Source organism: Rutilus rutilus (genome assembly GCF_951802725.1).
Source record: "Rutilus rutilus genome assembly, chromosome: 15".
NCBI classification, from domain to species: domain Eukaryota; kingdom Metazoa; phylum Chordata; class Actinopteri; order Cypriniformes; family Leuciscidae; genus Rutilus; species Rutilus rutilus.
The window spans coordinates 28,043,245-28,064,936 of record NC_140220.1 but is presented as its reverse complement, the minus strand read 5'-3'; the positions used below and the strand labels follow the sequence as shown (position 1 = coordinate 28,064,936).

Below are 21,692 nucleotides of genomic sequence, written 5' to 3'. Positions count from 1 at the left end.
ACGCAAAGGCGTCAAATTAAACAATGTCACTTAACGTTGCATTTACCTCTAAGAGAAGGTTTAGATGTCAGTACAAGAAAGAAAGAGATCAGATCAAAAGCCTTTGTAGGATTTCTGATAAGTAAACAGGACTCAAACTGAGCTCAAGCAGAATGAATCCCTGATAGTGCGTGGGGTGGAGGAAGTCAAAGGTCACAGGTCCACAACTGAGGTATTAAGAGCACATTTACCACACAATTAATCAAATCCTCAGTCAGCCACCCGCACCTCTGACCTTTGAGGGACCTCAGCAACACAGACCATCTTTAAAAACATCTTACACTACATAGGTAAGACCAGCATCACTATTATGTAAACTCACACACGTGGGCCTTTTCATGTAATCCGATCACAAGCGGTCAGGCAAATTGATTGCTGTTTACAATGGCTAGTAACTCTTGTGATCGGATTTCCAGGGGTCTCTGATTTTGTTAATGCATAAATCGCTTGTCAGTGTGCCTAAAGTAAAAGTTCTTCTTTGGCAAAATTCAATTTCCTTAATAGCCTAAACACAGGATTTACTCCCTTCAAACATAAATCGGAATGTCACTGTTACAGTCAATGCAACTTCCCGAACACACACACACTATACTGTAGGCTATGTCATTTATTTGTTTATTGTCGAATACATACAGAGATTGACAGCTGATAGGCTATCACATAACCAGCACTTGATTCGCCTTTAATTCTTCTTTTTGAAATTTCTCTCTGATCTGTTTTGCATCCATTGCTGCTTCAACAATTGGACACCACAACTGCGTAGCTTATTAAGAATCTGCAAATGAATGCCTGACGAAACAATTAAGTTTTAAACACTTTAATATCCATTATTAATGATTTATCTCATACACTCGCAATAAATCAGAAGGTTATTTATTTTTTATTAGTCCCGTCTGACTCGCGGATTATTCAGTGTCCACAGACATAACCGTAATCCGCGAATCACTATCGCAAAGCAAATGTGACATTTCAAGCAGAACGCTCATTGTTACTTCAGTTGAACCAGAATACTGACCAGCAACCACCTAAAACGCCCTTGTATCATGGTGTAGACATGGTGTATGGGCAAGCCACTCACATTTTCTTCACTAAATGCAAAAATCTAGTTAAATAATACAAGACTGGTAAATAACTCCAGCGCTTTGTCCATCGGGAATTGATTGGATTCCGTTTAAAAACATGTTTGACACCATAATGGCAGTGACGCAGTGTTTTAAAAAAGAAAAAAAGAAAAACTGACATTTAGTATGAATTTAATTATACACTCTGTGTGCTGGGCTGTGAGGTAACGGGAATGGGTGAAAGAGAGTACTTGTTGACAGCTCTTCTTGACCACAACACCCTCTTCAGCAAACACACTCTCACATACACACATTCCCCCTTGCCAGGGCTGCCGTACCAGACTCAAGGGCATGATGCCCATCTTTCCTCAACTTTGTGTCAGCTTATTAACTCTAAGCTGTTCTCTAAAACCATCTTAGTGGGACAGCAGAAGCCAAAGAAACCAAACCTGTCAAAAGTCACAGCCATAGTCAACAAATCATAGCATTATCTGCAGCCAAGGCCACAGCTTTAGCAAGGACACAGTCACCTGCCAACTCCTGTTTTTAAAGTCACTATGAAATCAAAATTGAAATGTCTTTTTATGGAATACTGTAGTGTTTATTCTAAATTATCCGTGCATATCATTATTACTGTTTTCAAAATAACTTTCCCTCTATTGGAGGGACATCTTTTCTCTTCTCTGTTTACTGGCGTCAGCGCGGAACAACCTGTCACTCACAAGAGATAACAGTAATAGTAAACCGCAACCATCCAATCAGTTCCCAATGGGTAAAGATATATTAGCCAGCCTGTAAATTCTCCATTGAAAACAAGATGGATGAATAAATGAACAAAACCTTTTTACCCTTCGAAATAAAATCTCAGTGCTAAAATAATTCCAATATGATGACCAAGGGGAGAGAAGTGATGAGCAATAAACTTATATTTCATTCAATACTGACAAGTAATTATTGAAAAATAGACATTATAGCCAATCATTTTTGGCTATGTAGGCCTATCTTTATTCTTATTAGAGTATAATATCAAACTCTAATTCAAATCAACTGTGAGGAGTACCTACAAGTATCATTAAAAATAGTTCAAACTACACAGTAAAAATAGAAGATCATAACCAACAGATGTTTGCTATATATTTGATGTATTTATTTGATGTACAGTATCACTCCATTACATTAAACTTTATTGAAATCAACTGTGAGGAGCGCTTTTTTTGACCAATGTAGAGCGTTCCAAATCTGTCACTTATGAGCTTCCATGATGGTTAGGATCATGTTGTCTATGTAGGCAGTGGACAGCTCACTGGTTTTCACTTTTCAGAACAGATCTATAGACTCAGAGCAGAAGGGCGAGGCCTGGTTGGATGGGTGCCTTTATTAACACTATCCTGCTTTCCCATGCTGCACCCCAGGAGGGTGAGAGAGGTAACCTAACCACAGACCTGAAGAATGAGCCTGTCTCATGCCAGTATTTTCAATAACACAATTTCAGCCTCTGGTTTCAGAAATCCAGCTTGCAAATATCAGAAAAAAAAAAAAAAAAAACATCAAATGGAAAATAAAATGAAACATAATAAACAAGGGGAGAGAGAGAGTGGACGAAAAAGAACTTATTACTTTGGGAAAAATCAGGGATCCTGTTACGGATGGTGTTTAGAGTGCAAACAGAAACTGCTCAAGGCTGAATGCAGATATTTGATGTCCCAGTGAGAGCCTTATAATTACTGAATATTAATGTTTGGGGGCACAGGCACACACACACGCTGGGAAACCTTAAGACAATCATGCTCAAGGAGCTCTCCAAAACTTCAGGAGACAAACTTCCATTTAAGGCTTCATATACTTATATGTCTTACATATCAAATCCCACAAATAGAGTAAAAAACAGCAATATTGTGAAATATTATTATCATTTAAAAACCTGTTCTATTATATTATATAATAACTCTTTTAAAACATTTTAAAATGTAATTCATTCTTGGAATGGCGAAGCTTCTTTTGTTCAGCATCATTACTCCAGTCTTCAGAAATCATTCTAATATGCTGATTTGCAGCTCAAGAAACATTTCTTATTGTCATCAATGTTGAAAACAGTGGTGCTGCTTAATATTTTTGTAACAGCATTTATTTGAAATATAAATCTTTTGTAACAATAGGGTCTTAACTATCACTTTTGACCAATTTAATGCATCCATGCTAAATAAAAGTATTAGCTTATTAATTTCTTTCACGAAAAAAAAAATCTGACCCCAAACTTTTGAGCAGTATTATATGTACATTACATACTTATTATGCAAGCATTTACTATTACATACTCACTATTACATAGTAATATTGTCCACTGCATGTTAACACTTCCAGTACATTTAAACAGAAACCTGATTTTTTTTTTAAGGGATAGTTTCTCCAAAAAAGAAAATTATACTAATTTACTCATCATTTAAACTTAAATTTACTCCATACAATCCATCATTTGTGTTCCGCAGAAGAAAGTCATACAAGTTGTAAATGACATGAGTGATGACATTTTATTTTTGGGTGAACTATCTCTTTAATAAAAGCAGAGATGGAGCATGCATTAAGTAGCGCAACTCTTTTTGTGCGATTAACATGATGTTTTAAATGTTAGTAAACACCTTTTCTCTGTTTTCCCCAAGAGCAATGATGCCCACAGGAGAGTTGAAGGTTTATAAGCTTGAGTGCTGATTGCTGTTTAGCTGTTTGGTGGTTTGGCTGATGTGGCCGGTCTGGCCTGCTTCTGCCTCATGTTTTTTCCTGATTTGTTTTAATGAGTTCCTATGGGCTGAGCTTACCCGCTGTTCTCTTTACAGCCGCAGGAACCAGAAACTCTATCAAAAACAGTCTGTGAAAACTAATAACGGAGAAGCGAGAGGATATTAGTCTGGAACGCTCTTTTTTTTTTTGCATGTTCTAGTGTGGTTGAAATATTTTGATAAGTTCAATCCTCTAATAAATTTTTCCCCCAAATCTCTCTGAAGACCTTCATTTTGCTTTTCTTCTCTCTTGGCTCGCTGTTTTCCACATTTCCCATTAAGGTCTCTGTCCTTTCTTTCTACCCACGTCTCCCTCACTCCCTCTTGTCCTCAACATATTTGACCCTTGACCTGTGATGTGATGCACACGCGTGTATCCGCCCCAGACGGGTCTCAGTGAAAGCATTTCCTTTTCACTTTTGCGTCCTCAGAGAGCTAAACACCCACTGGAGTACTCCGATCCAAGCTGTCTCGCAACTCTACTGATGCTTAAAGAATCTCTCTGTTTTTCCCCCAAAGCCAAACACAGAGTGTTTACTGAGTGCTGTTGCCAGTTAGGCTGTTTAGACTGTTTACTCACTCACTCACTCACTGCACCTGCAGACACCAGAGGAAACTATAGAGAGTTCATTACCAACAACAGAAAACAACCACTGAGCTTAAAGTGACCGGTACAATTTGCATTAAGATAAAATACAAAAATTGATATACTACATAGAACCGGATATTCTGATAATCTAAATAATGTAACATTAGTATCACACATATTTGCTCGAAACAAGCTTGTGTTTATAAGGACAATAAAGCTTCTTAGAATCTGACAAAGACAGACAGACTTTTGGTTAGTTGTCTGGTCAGATGGATAGATCAGGGGATGGATGGATGGATGGATGGATGGATCAGTAGTTGGATGAGAGGATAGATTGATTAATGGATAGATTGGTAGACAGATGAGTGGATTGATGGATGAATGGATGGATCGGTGGATGGATGAATGGATGAACAGATGGATCAGTTGATGGATAAGTGGATGGACGAACGGACAGATGGATCTGATTTTTTTTGATAGAGTCAATGCATGTTAATGAACATTAGTATAAAATACAAAATGTAAACAAGCCGGATTATAGCAACATTGCTAATTAACATCCGTAGTCCCTAGGCAGGCAAGCACAAGGACACATACTCAAATGGATGGATTGATGGATGCATGAATAAATTAATGTATGAATGAATACTGCAGAAGGATGTATTAAATAATGGATGGATGGATGAAAAGATGGATGAAATAAAGGATGGAGGGATGCCAGATTCTCATGACTGATAAAGTATATGTTCTAGAATATAGAGTGATATCACTGGAGACTGAAGTGCTAGAATACACCCCTGTGAAATCTGTTACACATCCAGGAGCTTTACGTAACTACTGCCACAGAACAGTGCCAACAGAAAAATATCCATGAACTAAATTCACAGATTATCCTGCTCTAATATTAATGGAGATGGACACTTCGGGGGCACGTACTGTAACTGGTTTAACATGATTTCTGGTGATCTTCTGAGAATCAAGTGCTGTTTCAGCAAATATCGATTGTCCTTTAAAAACATGAATACTTGAACAGTATGTACTAGACAAAGAGACACCTACGGAAATCACTTAATCTTTAACTCTCACAATAGAGTAGAGATATGTAGCGCATTGCATTCAGGATGTCATAAAACAGAACTCTATAGCCTGTTATTAACAGATCAGTGAGCTGTGTGATTGACTAACCTGCAGGAGGAGTCTCTCAAAAGCAAGGCAGGCGTCCCAGCACGGGAGAGCGGGATGACGGAGAGCTTGAGCAGCAGCCAGACCCAGCTGTAGGACCCCACTGTGACTTTCCAGAGCCCCCCAACTGTCCCGAAACAACTGAACATATGAACAAAGCTGTTCGGCTGTAACCCGCCCTGAGAAAAGAGAGAAAAACATAAGCATCTTATTCAAGTTGTCTGGATTCAACAGTTACACAAAACAACATTCAGTCATTCTGAATTCAGTGTTTACCTTCATCTGTATCTTTGGTGTCAAACAAAACTTCAAACATTGTTTGAACTCCAGAGAAAATGTACTTCAGTCCCCATCAATGCAAATCCATTACCAACACACAGATTTACTGGGCATACGCACCCACGCACACACACACCATGGTAAAGGAAAAAAGTCATCCTGTCTCTTCAGGGTGTGTTCTTATGAAATACACAAGACTATAATATTACTAGGAACTGACTCAACATAACTCAATGCGCGTGTACGTTTATTTGCGAATGTATGCCCATGTTTAGTTGTAACAATTGAAATAAAATTATTTATGAATTACTAAGTAAAACCATCTTTACTTTGTGAAAGTACAAAGTGATGCCTAAATTGTAAATGAATCATTCTTTTGAACAAGTTCTTTTTCATGATTAGCTCAAACTGATTCACAACTAAAACATTCTGGCAAAATTCTGGGAACACTTCTAAATGAATTGTTGTTTTAACCAGTTCATTGAAACAGTCAGACCATTCGAATGAATTGATTCGCTAGAATTATTTGGACCTTCCAATGCTAATCAAAGCAGAGGTTTATTGAGTTTAATTTAAACAGATTAATACCTAAACAGGCACACTATGGGAGGCAGAGGAGATCATTTTACCTTCGTAAAATTATCCTAATCAGCACACACTGCTGTTCAAACACACCACCAAACCACAACATGCATGCTTTAGTTCCTCCATCTGTGTTGAAACTGTGCATCTGGAAGAATGATGGATCTAATGTTCACACTGCTTGGTAATGTAACATCATGTATGACATACAAGCCAAAAATATAAGTGTATATGTGATTTAGGCTGAAAGTGTTTGTCTGTGGTCATCTTCTGAGCTTATTTATTACATTGACACAGTTCAGCCAAAAACACTCCAACACAGAAACATCCTCACTGACCCTGGAGTTTTTTTTAAGGGTTATTATGGGTTGAGATGGAGAAATATATTTCATGTAGTTCAGCAGCTCATTCCATTTCTGTCTTTTTAACCAATTGGTTATCCTTTCAGCTAATAATAAATATGAAAAAAAAAAAAAACTTATATCCAAGTCATTTCTGATTTCATGTTTTATCCAATACGAAAACAAATGACAAACAACTGTATTTCTGTACAATTACATCATATTGTAAATCATGCTCAAATTTCTAAAGATAAAAGTTTGGAAAAAACAGAAAAGCAAAAAACAAAAAGAAGGAAAAATGGGGTGGGAAGTGGAGGCTGGGGTGTTAACATTGAGACAGGGGGTTGGGTTCACATTCGTACATACAGCCACCAGAAGTGAGAGTATAGCCTGTGCTCCAATGCAGCCAATGTTTGCTTCAACCCAGCCAAACGCACAACCACACAAACAAGAGACCGAAAGAGTGCGGACAGAATGAAAGCTGGCTAGAAAATTACTAGAACAAGCAATGCACCAAAAGCAAAAATCAGGCAGACATCCTAAGGGCAGTTACATGATAGAAGATTGAGTTTGAATCATTGGAGGGCTGAGCACCGAGCCCTGTGGTTCTTCTGAGGGTCATTTTCTTAAGATGACAGGATCACAAGCTCCAACCTCATTATGGTCCAAATTTCACAAGCATACAATAAATTTGTATTTTGTAACCGTGCCTCTTGAGAAACACTTACTTATATGAGCGTAATTAATATAAAAATAGAAAGCAATGAAATCACAACGGTTAATGAGACGTCAAGGTGTAGAATTAGGTGTAGAATTAGGACATGCACATCAGACAGCATTCTTGCAGATAAAAGTCAAACTCTAGGTGGGGGTAAGTGGGAAAACTGACCTCCAGAACTGCAGTAAAATCTGGATGTGCAAGTCTGGAGATGGTTTAGTTTATGGGTCTAGAAGCTTCTCCAACTACTGCAAACTAATTGCCTAAAAATCTCTGAGAAAAAAATCTGCAGAGAGCAGATGCACATGAAATCTGTTTGACAACTGGCAAAACAAAAAGACAAAAAGGCAGAACCACTAACCCCATAAAGCCTTTTTCTCAATAATGAACCCTTTCGCCAGCTCATTTGTATGCAATGAATCAGGGTAAATGCAGTGCTCTGATGTCTATGGCCACATTCTGAGGGTGGCTAGGTTAGGGAAAATGGTGGCACTGTCTAGTAACACCAATCAGATTTTGCCAGCTCATAAAATAATGCTGAGAAAATGGATTTTCTTCCAGAAATATCCAAAGACTGAAAAGGGCTATTATAGATTGAGTCAGCTTTAGAAAGCTCTAGCAAAATACTCAAAATCACTCAGCATAATGTGCCGGGAACAACTTCACCAGGAAAAAGAGAGAGAGAGAGAGTTGTTCCAAGCAGACCGAAAGCTGGAAGAAAAATAAGAGAGACACGGAGGACTAACCATCACATGACCATGAAACAAGGGCTGAACGTACATAAACACACACAGGGCAGCAATGACCCTGAGTATGTACACGGAGACAAGCACACTCACGTTAACATGGCAAAAAAGACCACCAGAGTTCACATACATGCAAAAATGAAGACCAACAGAGCACACTTTACGACAGCCAATCAGAATAATGCTTCTGATGCTACAAGATGAAGCAAAACAAAATCTATAACAGCTGTGACTGCATTGCAAAGAAAAATACTCTCTCTCTCTCTCTCTGAGTGTGAGTGTGTGTGTGTGTGTGTGTGTGTGTGTGTGTGTGTGTGTGTGTGTGTGTGTGTGTGTGTGTGTGTGTGTGTGTGTGTGTGTGTGTGTGTGTGTGTGTGTGTGTGTGTGTGTGTGTGTGTGTGTGTGTGTGTGTGTGTTCTTGTTCTGTTTGATACGCAGTATGATTGTTCTGGCACTGTAAAAGTTCTGTTGGCTTGGAGATCAGGAAATAACTGTGATCCAGTGAGAAAGGTTGGCTAAAGTTTCTGTACTGTAATAGTGTGTGTGCGCTTTGGAAGAACAGCCATGCGTGTTGTTGAATCAGAACCATGTTTATAGCAATACAAACCCATATTGGTATCATGATATTCTCTTTCCAGACTGATGTGGATGTTGTTACACAAACCAGAAGGGCATTTGATTCATAGGATTTGACAGTTAAACGTAAAAAAAAAAAAAACCTCAAGCAAAAAGTCTTGTCTTATTTGCATTCGTAAGACCATAAATGAGATGACCTGCAACAACTGTGAGATTCAGTTTAGAGGTTATGGTCCAATGAACTGTCCCCTTGTCATTTAGGTTCTGTGCTTCTTCTAGATATTCTGATTCAACTTATTAATTGTGTGCTGGTTGACTTGAACTGTTAAACTATGGCTGTGTTCACACTTGTAGTTCGGTTCACTTGGATCTTTTGAACCAGACCCCCCAAAAAAACAGCTTTTATGTTGTTTTTTTTGTGACGGAACTTACCGAACATCCAAAACATTTCTCTGTTCTGGACTAAGCGCGCTCGTTGTATGTGCGTACATATGATGGTACTTATAAAACATGTTCAGGAGTCAAAATTGTGCCAGGAATTCCTCCATTGAACACAAATGAAGTTCTTGTAAAGGAGACGTTGTAAAGTCTGACGTCTGTACCAAGCTGTAATGGGCAACATCGTGACTGCATACAGTATGATACATGTCCTGTATTTGGTTTGCTTGATGTCTATGGTCCGTGTTACGGTCATATTTCAGTCAAACAGCACCAGAGTTTGTTTGGAAGCGGACTGACCCACCTTTTGAGAGGTCTCGGGCCGCTTATTTGGTGCGCACCGGGGTTCGGATGGTAGCGTTCACACTTATTCAATTGAACCGCACTAACAGAGCGATCGCACCAGGGTTCGTTTTAATCAAACCAAACCTGTCAAGACTGAAAACACCCTAAAATGTTGCACTAAAATGGTTGAACTAAACTAAAACTAAAACTGTAGAAAACCAGTAAAACTAAAACTGATGTTAAACTTTTACATTAAAGCAGTTTAAAGTAAAAATGGTCAAGCTAAACTAAAACAAATGCAGCAACAGGCAAACCCAAACCTTTAGTTTTTCCACAAGTCTTCCACTCTACTCCTTTTCAACTCTAACACACTAATTATACTGATTATAGCTATTGTGTTCGTGTGTATTTAAGAGCTCTGCGAACGTCTTGCATGCCTGTGCGTATTTTTACCCCTAATTTCAGACTCTATTGTTTAACTTATGAACAGCAGAGCACCTCTAGAACATATGTGTGAGAGCATGTGATCCCAACATGAGGTTCATATTTCCTCAGTGGCCACATGGGCATTCTACCCATATGTATTGCTACTTGCTGTCTGAAGGGGGTGCTGTGGGTCCTTGACTAAAAACCACTGAATCTCAATTGCTCAGTCTCATTCATTTTCCAATTTTCTACTCTTTCTGCCTTTAACATTCAGTCTCTCTCTCTCTATTGTTGTTCACTATATTTGTCATGGCTATTGATGTAAAATCTTTACTAAGTTTTTGAATACACACTTTTGTCTTGTTACACAGTATTCTGCAGCATCTCACACACAAGTGAAAATCAGCTCCAGTAAATGTAAAAGAAAGTTCTGTAAAGCCGCAGGAAGCTCTTTGTTTGGGCAGAATGCCTATTTTTTTTATTCTGACAGCAATTAAAACCGGGGAAATAAATTACCTTGCTAATTAAACAAACTCTGAATTTCTGAAGCCTTTTGGATTACCACTATCTATGTGGAAATGATAATGTAGTGTTGTGAGCATTTTTAATGTCCATAGGGAATAGGTATATTTGAGATAATGTTCTCGAGTGCCTCATGTAGTCAGTGTGTGTCGATCAGCTTTAAATATGGACCGTGGTCTTACCCAGACTCATTTTGATTGGCAGGTTCTCTTTGCTGGCTGCCTCCACCAGTTGCCTCCTCACTTCCATCACTGCCTCCTTTTGCTTAGCAACCAGCATTGTCTCCCATAGCAACCGTGCAGCGGCAGATCTGTGGAAAACAGGCCAGGTAATGAGGGGTCACTCTCTTTTATTTCTTATTCACATAACACACAAAGGCAAGAGCTAGAAGAACTAGACCGACTAAAACAACACCCAAAAACATTTAAATCAGATGTAAATAAAAAATACAAAAAATTACTTAATATTCATACTAATTAATGTAAAACCAAACAAACAGTGATTTAAAAATCAGTGTTTTAATTCATTTTACTTGTATGGTTTAGCTTCTTGAAAAACACTAAATAATGAAGGGTTGTGTGGAATGGTGGTGATTATTTGATTTGATCCTAAAGGGTTGAAAAGAAAAAGCCCCAAAAACAAGATCACAACAGTGATCTCAACAATTCTCTCTATGCTTACATGTACTACTATTGGATGATCAAAGAGCTAAGAATACCAAAAACTTCAACAAAAAGCCAGTGTATGAATACCTCTGTATGAATGTGGTGAATGTGTGATGCCAAAGGATTACTGGTCAACAAAAAGTTAAAAACAGAGCTAAACTTCCTCCACTGGTAACACATACAAAAAAAAAATCCAAAAATCAAATCTTTATCATTATTTACCATCAAATGACTGTGGGTTAACCTGGGTTAAGTGTTTTGCTCTAGGGCAGTGTTTCCTGATTGGGGGAAATAGTAAAGTTAGAGAGGGAACTGCAGGGGGTTTTGAGTTTCTAAAAAAGTTGAAACATTTGATCAATTTACCTGCATGTCAATATGAGCATGAGTGTGTGAACCATGAATCAGAAAACTGTGAATATGTGAATGTATAGTTAGATTGAAGAACATCTGTCAAAGGGGTTTGCCTGACAAAGCTTTTGGATTCTTTTTGTGTGGTTCGGTAACCTTTTGGTTTGCAGACTTTAACCGCTAGGCTACACATTATTTGTGTTCTTCATTTTTAAGGCCATTCACACACACAAAAAAAACATTACTACGAAAACAGCTAGACAAATTAATGGAATAGAATGTAGGGGGTCTAGAGACCCATTAGTAAAAATTGAAGTTCTTTTAACTTGATATCTTGGCACCCATAAAGAAAGGCGCATCACAACCGCCAAAGACAGCCGCTAAGTATGCGTTTACATAGAAAAACAATTAAGAAGCAGTGCAGATTGACACAATAACACATCATTAGTCTGCTTCCCTCTATTGACTATTCATCGTTTTCAATCTCCTCTCCATCCATCAGTAATAAACAGCTTTTCTTTAGTAACTTTACAATCATTATTCAGCAAGGGGTTCTCATACACAAAATGATCTCCTCTTATGACATGTACTAATGAGACATCATCATTCTGTTCTTCATCACTGGCTCCTCCTCTTCCTGTCTTTAATCATCTCTTGGATTGTGTGTGTGTGTTCCGGCTTATGTGCTGCTTGTCATATTAATAAAGCAGTGGAAACTTCACACAAACTCTTGATGAGGAGAAGCGACAGAATAAAATGACAGTCTTTTTCGCGGAGGGCGGGCAGCCTGAGGAAACACATCATATGTAAATGAGCAGAATTTTGAGGAAAGGACGAGAGGAGAAGAGACTGAGAAAGTGAGGGTGCATGTCGTGAAACAAAGGACAAGAAATCAGAACGGAGAAAGGGAAGATACATGAGGGCGAGCGATGGAGGGTGGGGGTGTTTTACTGACACTGAAACCAAATGTTAAACCTGCTCTGTTTTTCTTTTGCTCTTTTTGCTTTTTCTCTCTCTCTGTCTATTTCTCTCTCTCTCTCTCTAACATTTGCCATGTGTTGGATCTCAGCTGTAATGTGTTCCAGACAGAGTTTTGGCAGTGCTAGAGAGAGGTCTGACTCCATTACTCCAAAAACGAGACAAAAAAGAGAGGGAACAAAAATGAGGAGGACAAAAGCCTACATAATAAACATGGGGCTTGTTGTTCTAAAGCGCAGACTTGTGTCGGGAATTGCGAGTGGAGGGACAGTACAAAAACATGACAGATAACGCAAGAACGCAAACTGGCTCAGTAATCTGAGAAATGTGACAACAACAAAAAAAGAGGGAAAGTATAAGAAAAATAAGATCACATGATGGGCTGGGCTGGTCACATTTGCACATTTTTGAGAAAGCAGAAAAAAAACATTCAATTTTTTAACAGACTGTAAAAGCAAGGAATGCTTAGTCCATTGTGTTTCCAGATTAGACTAGGTTAAGCACCATGAAAGTAAGAGAATATAATGAAGGTGTACACTACCAGTCAAAAGAAGGACACTCGAGTGATTTTCTCATGACCTTAAAAACCTATGCTTAGCTGGTACAAATTAGTTTTGTAATTTGAAAATTTGAAAAAAAAAATTGAAAAAAAATTATAATAATAAATTAATCAATAAATCAATAAAAAATTAAGATAGTTTTGATTTGTTTAACATTTTTTGGCCTCTACATAATTCCCATTCTTAAATTTGTGTAAATTCATAGTTTGGATGACATTTGTTCTTAAATGTGGAAGATGACTTGTTCTAGGTTTTGACTAATCATATATTGACTATTTCAAGACATCTCAAAGATATCTAAATGGGCTAGTAGACGTTCAGCAAGCTTCAGAGACCACAGATCTTTGAAATCTGTTCAAGTATGTTATGTGTCCGTTGGTAGGTAGTGTGTCTTGTGCAATGGGGCTGAACGGATTTTGCATGTCATAAACAGATGCACACATTTTCAGCGTAGTTTACATGCCAGAGTTAAGACTGGACCCTCTCTATGTGCATGTGTATGTTGACTCGGCGTGTATTCCAGGAAGACGAGGGGTCCGCTTGGAATGTTTCGGAGGGGCAACATGGTTCCAATTTACCCCAAAAACCTCCCCCTTTTTACTCCACTCCTCTCCTGCAGTGTTCCCCAGGCTAGATGTCCTGACAAGGGGGTTCAGTGAGTTTGTATAAGAGCGTTGAGCTCCATTAGTACTCTAACCTATGGAGGGCAGTGTTGGTCTGCAAAGACAAAATATTTATTACCCATTACCGCCACTACCTCCTTGTACAGTCCAGTGTGTGCGTGTGTGTGTGTGGTAGGGGAAGTTCAGGGTTCCTGGAAACACATGACTGAGCACTTAAGAATGGACTTCAACTGACTAAGTGTTCCTGAACTCCTTAAAATCAGTCTTCATACACGCACAGACACTAAATTGCATACAAAATGGTTCCAAATGTGATTAGCCATAAATGGATGCCGTTTCATAATAACCTTTTATGTGTTTTGCAATGTAACACAAACCAAAAAATCCCAAAACCAAAATCAATGTCACACCCGCTATTTTATCACGGCGTTACGATGCCATAATCGTTGTGACGGGCAGATTGATTTAGTAGACGGTGATTAAGTCCGTGTTTATGAACAACAGGAAACAAACAACCCCCATTCGTTAGCAGCATTCAATCCAGGTCAGTTATTCTTCAATTACGCCCACTTGCAGGACTAATGACACTATGCACACATATGCTCACACACACAAGGAGACCTGGCAGACGCTCTACGGGAGAGGTGTGTGTATTTTCCGTGCTCGTTATAATCTGTAACAGTACTCTGAGAGAAACAAACAAAACTGAAATAAGAAACAAAGCAAGCAAAAACCTCAATTCATCAGTAGAGAAACAACGAGAGCGCACATTCAGTCCAAGTTTTTTCCTGTCAGGATTTAATAATGGAAAGAGCACAGGAAACTGGAGTGAAAGTTTCTTAAATCTGAAAAGTATCTTTAAAGCGAGCATGCCATTTCACTTCAAAGACAAATGTCAACCGTCTCAAAGAGATTGGAGAATGACTGTTATGTAAGCATCATTTGGAGAAGTAAGGGAGATGGCAAACAAAGAGAGACTTAAATAAATTGGGTTGTTTCGAGCCTTTAAATCCACAGAGGACGAGATTATGTAATAGCTGGTTTTCATTGATAACCACAGCTGAATATTTCATCTTTTGTTCTGGTTTGAAACTCCCTTTTTGTTGCAATTACTGTTCAGGTCTCCCGAAGGACATCACCAATTATTTTAGTGTGATATAAAGTTTGTGGGTCGGTAAGATTTTTATGTTTCTGAAATAAGCTCATTTATTAATTTATAATTAGTAATAAATATTATTACAATTTTAAAAAGCTTTTTCCAATTATATTACATTTTGAAATGAAATGTATTCCTGTGATGGCAAAGCTGAATTTTCAGCATCATTAGATACAATCATATGATCCTTCAGAAATCATCCTAATATGCTGATTTGGTATATTTATATTTATTTACCTTTCTGAAACTAAACATTTAAATGGTAGTGTTCTAAAAAAGATGTAAAAATATAAACTGTGAGTACCAACTCTCACTGTTTGAGCGTGTTTGAGTGTGTTGAATGGTTCAATTAAATTTACAGACATTTTTAGTGTCTATAATCTTTGTCCATAAAGATAGGCATCATCCGGCTACAATCTTTAAGATGAAAATGCAACACACATAAAGGCAACATCTTGTAACATTAATCTAAAAAAGACTGGCATACACACACTCACAAAAAACACACATTACAAATCTCTCTCATCTGTGGCTCATTTTGCTTCATGTTGAGACTCCCTGAGCGGAAGATAAATCCCAGAGTCAGGCACTAACCTTTAACACACAATGAATGGGAGCAGAGTCACAGTTTCAGGAGAGGTTGCTGGCGCACTCACAGCACGCTGCGGGTTTAGAGTTTCTGCATGTATCAATACTGCATGTCTTCATCTCATTTAAATCTACTTAATCCTCCAGCTCCACTGAAAATAGATTGACTTGACAATCAGCAAAACCAGAGGAGAAGAGAGGAATGAGACGAGAAAAAATATGACAGATAGATATACACTCACCTAAAGGATTATTAGGAACACCTGTTCAATTTCTCATTAATGCAATTATCTAATCAACCAATCACATGGCAGTTGCTTCAATGCATTTAGGGGTGTGGTCCTGGTCAAGACAATCTCCTGACCTCCAAACTGAATGTCAGAATGGGAAAGAAAGGTGATTTAAGCAATTTTGAGCGTGGCATGGTTGTTGGTGTCAGACGGGCTGGTCTGAGTATTTCACAATCTGCTCAGTTACTGGGATTTTCACGCACAACCATTTCTAGGGTTTACAAAGAATGGTGTGAAAAGGGAAAAACATCCAGTATGCGGCAGTCCTGTGGGCGAAATTGCCTTGTTGATGCTAGAGGTCAGAGGAGAATGGGCCGACTGATTCAAGCTGATAGAAGAGCAACTTTGACTGAAATAACCACTCGTTACAACCGAGGTATGCAGCAAAGCATTTGTGAAGCCACAACACGCACAACCTTGAGGCGGATGGGCTACAACAGCAGAAGACCCCACCGGGTACCACTCATCTCCACTACAAATAGGAAAAAGAGGCTACAATTTGCACGAGCTCACCAAAATTGGACAGTTGAAGACTGGAAAAATGTTGCCTGGTCTGATGAGTCTCGATTTCTGTTGTTCTGTAAACAGAATGAGAACATGGATCCATCATGCCTTGTTACCACTGTGCAGGCTGGTGGTGGTGGTGGTGGTGTAATGGTGTGGGGGATGTTTTCTTGGCACACTTTAGGCCCCTTAGTGCCAATTGGGCATCGTTTAAATGCCACGGCCTACCTGAGCATTGTTTCTGACCATGTCCATCCCTTTATGACCACCATGTACCCATCCTCTGATGGCTACTTCCAGCAGGATAATGCACCATGTCACAAAGCTCGAATCATTTCAAATTGGTTTCTTGAACATGACAATGAGTTCACTGTACTAAAATGGCCCCCACAGTCACCAGATCTCAACCCAATAGAGCATCTTTGGGATGTGGTGGAACGGGAGCTTCGTGCCCTGGATGTCCATCCCACAAATCTCCATCAACTGCAAGATGCCATCCTATCAATATGGGCCAACATTTCTAAAGAATGCTTTCAGCACCTTGTTGAATCAATGCCACGTAGAATTAAGGCAGTTCTGAAGGCGAAAGGGGGTCAAACACAGTATTAGTATGGTGTTCCTAATAATCCTTTAGGTGAGTGTATGATAGATATAATACAGATGAAAAGAGAGACAAAACAAGTCAACAGGAGCAGAGGAGAGGAGAGGAAAATAGAGGAGATACAAGATGAGGAGAGATCAATTGAGATGAGAAGAAATGAGAAGATAAGATGAGACGGGATGAGATGAAACAACACAGCACAAGACCGAAAGATGGTATTGGACAAAACAAAACAAAATGAGAACTAGATTTAGAGAGATGAGAAGGAGATGAGATGAGACAACAACAGGTCAGAGAGATGAGGGGAGACAAAAACAGAAGACGGAGATAACATATAACAAGATGAGATGAGGCAACACAACAAGTCAGAGATAAGAAGGAGATTAGATGAGATAAGACGACACAGGACAGAGATGACATGCAAAAGATGAGATGAGAGAGGACAGAGAGAGAAGATGAGACAAGGTTAATGAGGATGAGACAAGATCAGATGAAAAGGAGATGAAATGAGACAGCATATGACTCAAATTTCTACAAGTCAGAGTCGTGTGTGGGCCTGATGTGTGCCTGACACCATATTCTGATTTAACAACCCACCTGTCAATCAGAGACAGGAAACTAGTGGAAGGGATTTAGCAGGGGTGCAAGAGTGAGTAAACAATATGATCTTTTAACAACACTCAAGAACTCAATGTGCATGCCAAACGTGTGACAAAAGACAAAGTACTGTTTTTTACCCGTCAGTGAAAGAGCGTGTGATATGCATGCAAGCACAGTGTCTGCTCGACATTTAGTGTTGTTTTCTCACACTGCAGTGTGGTCCATTTCTCTCCCCCTACACACACATACACACACACTAACACTTTCATGCCAATGTCTTGAGGAGTTCTTGTACAACATATGGGTTTCATGCTGGCTGGATAGGGCACAAAGTTGGGTAGATGGTTGTAAAGCATGGGTTGAAGTGGGGAGGGTGTGTCACAAACCCTTACATAAGCAAGGACATAGCTGAAGTGTCCCACACACACAAAATCAAAGCACCACTGCTCTACCGCAGTGCCAAGAACAACCTATTACACTAGCCTGACTGGAACACACCTGACCACACACACACACACATTCTACCAGTCCAAAAACAGATTCTTGGCCAATTGCAATTGTCTATTTGTATTACTGGAGCGGGAAATAAAAGAAGTTAAAAGGGTTGGTTGATGTTGCAGTAGAGCAGAGCGTGAAATAGTCCTCCTTTAGCTAACCAAACATCAAGTTTTCAAATCTGCTATAACCAAAATTTCACACACAGCACAATCTATCCCACCAGAGACAGCATTCTACCATTTCGAAGAACATAAATTCACGTCCTCATGAAGTATTTCAAACTCAGCCTACCAAAACACCAGACACAGCTTTCATTACAAAAACGCTCACATTTCTCCCACAACCACAGTAAAAACACAGAGAGATCTGAACATTTCTCCAGTCAGACCTGAATAGGCGCAGTGTACAACTAGACTGTTATTAAAAGACGGCGTTCTCACAGGCGAGGAAGAGGAAGTCTCCTATCAGCAGCCCGTGCCGGTCGCTCGAGAGACGGCTGCCTGAAAATGACCACCCATAACAACACTAAATCCAGCGACCCTGAAACAGAGCCTACAATTACAACGGGAAACACCATACAATAAAGAGGGCAAAATTAGCCAGACAGGCCACAATTAGGATCCTAAAATAAAACCTTTCATAAATATTTTTCAGAGCCTATAGATATAGCTAGGCTAGAATAACACAATGCAGCCAATTACATTCACCTGAGCTGACAAGAACAACGCCAGTATCAGCACTGCAGGGCTGGGCCACAAACCCCAGTCAGAACCAATGTCATTAGCGGTGTTTGCTAAATCAAACATCCTTATTAGCATTGCTCACTCACTAAGGTTACGGACTGAACAATCCCCTAGGGCTGATCACAAAAAGAGACCGTTCACCCCAAAATGAAAATTCTGCCATCATTTACAAACCTGTACTGCTTTCTTTCTTAAGTGGAGCATAAAAGAAGATATTTAAAAAACTGTCTCCGTGTTTTTTTTTTACCCTTTATACTGTTTAATGAAAGTCAGTGGGGTCTATTACTATAATGGACCCAACTGACTTTTAATAAACATTTGAAACAGTCTTCAAAATATCTTCTTATGTGTTCTTAATAAAAGAAAGCAACCCAGGCTCATTGGAAAAACATGCCTGTGGCAACACTTCTGCTTAATATAACAGTGTTACTTTTAAAGTGAAATGTCCAGCGAGTGGCATTAAAAGTGCATTCGGTTTTATCCATAACAGGTGAACATGAATCTGGATGCAGTTTATTACACTGGTTGTTGCAGCAGTTCGAAAATGAAAAAAAAAAAAAAAAAAATTTAATAATTGGATAGACTTATCTTGAGGCTAGATTATCAAAGATACTTATACATAACGAGTATTCTATATTGATCCTTCCTGACCAGTAAGCATTAGATAACGCTGAATCAAATATTTAAATTGTAAAACACACATTGTGGATCATCGGTCTTTCAAAACATGGCACACAACTCAGGAACCAAAAAGAGTCAAATTAACATGTATATATGATGGTCGAAGCCGAGCTACAATCATGTAGAACTGTTAGTCCGATATTACAAAAACCAGACTGTTTCAATCATTTTTTTTTAAACAAATAATTCAGTCAGACTGAAAAATCTTTAAAGTGCATGTAAACCCATTCATTGTGGTGGCACATGTTTTGCACAGACAAGCACAACTCATATTTTCTTTAATATATAAAAAAAAATCTAGGTGGAAGCTGTAGAGGAATGAAAGTGAAGCATGAAACTATTTGTGTTTGGATGATCTGTTTGATATGTGTGCATATTCTTTGACCTAGAATATTGGGCTAGCAAAACTAAGTCAGAAATGAATGACTTAGTTGGCATTATACAACGTCTCGAGAGACGTTTAAGGACAGTAAGAGTCTAGGGAGTTGAGTTGCTCTCCTGAGGTTCAGCTGGGCCCTGTCAGAATGCATCAAAAGATTCGATATTTGCCTGGAGCTTGTCTAGACTCTGCTAAACAAACCCTAACCTTGTGACTCGCTTCCCTGCTGAGCTAAAGCTAGAAATCCCCACGCTCACACTGAATGGATTTGACTGTGTGGAACTGAACTGGTTCTCCTCCACTGAGTCCTAGAGCTCCAGCCGAGAATAAAGCAAAAAAAGAAAAAAAAAGAAGGGGAACCAGTGTAGATCCAGAGAGAGTGGGCAAAATAAATGTGTTTTTGCCCTCAAACTTAAATTAGAAACATACAGAAGTGAAAAAAAAACAAAAACAAACACTGAGCATGACATCCTAGGGAATTCTAAAACTACACGCAGCAACACAAAAACATTCACTCATGAGCAAACATCCATTACTCAGTTAAAGTGCCGATCACGTCATGACAGAATGACAGAATGAGCACATACTGAGGTAATCAGCACACACGACTACACAAGTACTAACAGACCATTAAAACAACATTACAATACAAAATCGAATATTTCAACACAGCCCATACTGCACAAACAAGCACTCAAGACACATATGATAATCTTTCATATATATATTAATATATATATATATATATATATATATATATATATATATATATATGAAAGATTATATATATATAAACATTCTGGCACATTTTGAGAGGGAAAATTCCCTGGTGTAGCCCTTCTCTTTTGCCCAAAATTATTTCTTGAAAACTATAACAAAGAAATTATTACAGAAAATGTAATTAATATAATATAATATAATACACTCACCTAAAGGATTATTAGGAACACCTGTTCAATTTCTCATTAATGCAATTATCTAATCAACCAATCACATGGCAGTTGCTTCAATGCATTTAGGGGTGTGGTCCTGGTCAAGACAATCTCCTGAACTCCAAACTGAATGTCAGAATGGGAAAGAAAGGTGATTTAAGCAATTTTGAGCGTGGCATGGTTGTTGGTGCCAGACGGGCCGGTCTGAGTATTTCACAGTCTGCTCAGTTACTGGGATTTTCACGCACAACCATTTCTAGGGTTTACAAAGAATGGTGTGAAAAGGGAAAAACATCCAGTATGCGGCAGTCCTGTGGGCGAAAATGCCTTGTTGATGCTAGAGGTCAGAGGAGAATGGGCCGACTGATTCAAGCTGATAGAAGAAGAGCAACTTTGACTGAAATAACCACTCGTTACAACCGAGGTATGCAGCAAAGCATTTGTGAAGCCACAACACGCACAACCTTGAGGCGGATGGGCTACAACAGCAGAAGACCCCACAGGGTACCACTCATCTCCACTACAAATAGGAAAAAGAGGTTACAATTTGCACGAGCTCACCAAAATTGGACAGTTGAAGACTGGAAAAATGTTGCCTGGTCTGATGAGTCTCGATTTCTGTTGAGACATTCAGATGGTAGAGTCAGAATTTGGCGTAAACAGAATGAGAACATGGATCCATCATGCCTTGTTACCACTGTGCAGGCTGGTGGTGGTGGTTTAATGGTGTGGGGGATGTTTTCTTGGCACACTTTAGGCCCCTTAGTGCCAATTGGGCATCGTTTAAATGCCACGGCCTACCTGAGCATTGTTTCTGACCATGTCCATCCCTTTATGACCACCATGTACCCATCCTCTGATGGCTACTTCCAGCAGGATAATGCACCATGTCACAAAGCTCGAATCATTTCAAATTGGTTTCTTGAACATGACAATGAGTTCACTGTACTAAAATGGCCCCCACAGTCACCAGATCTCAACCCAATAG

The 21,692-nt window shown here is 39.0% G+C and overlaps 1 protein-coding gene across 1 annotated transcript in view; it reads right to left on the bottom strand.

The window, feature by feature from the left end:
• The window catches only part of scfd2 (sec1 family domain containing 2), a 131,310-nt gene that overhangs the window by 104,129 nt on the left and 5,489 nt on the right, over window positions 1–21,692 (bottom strand). The window contains exons 3-4 of the mRNA XM_084432838.1: window positions 10,741–10,868; window positions 5,649–5,824 (exon numbers count right to left, since the gene is read on the bottom strand). Coding sequence (XP_084288964.1) covers window positions 5,649–5,824; window positions 10,741–10,868 — 304 coding nt within the window. The remainder of the gene's footprint in view (window positions 1–5,648; window positions 5,825–10,740; window positions 10,869–21,692) is intronic.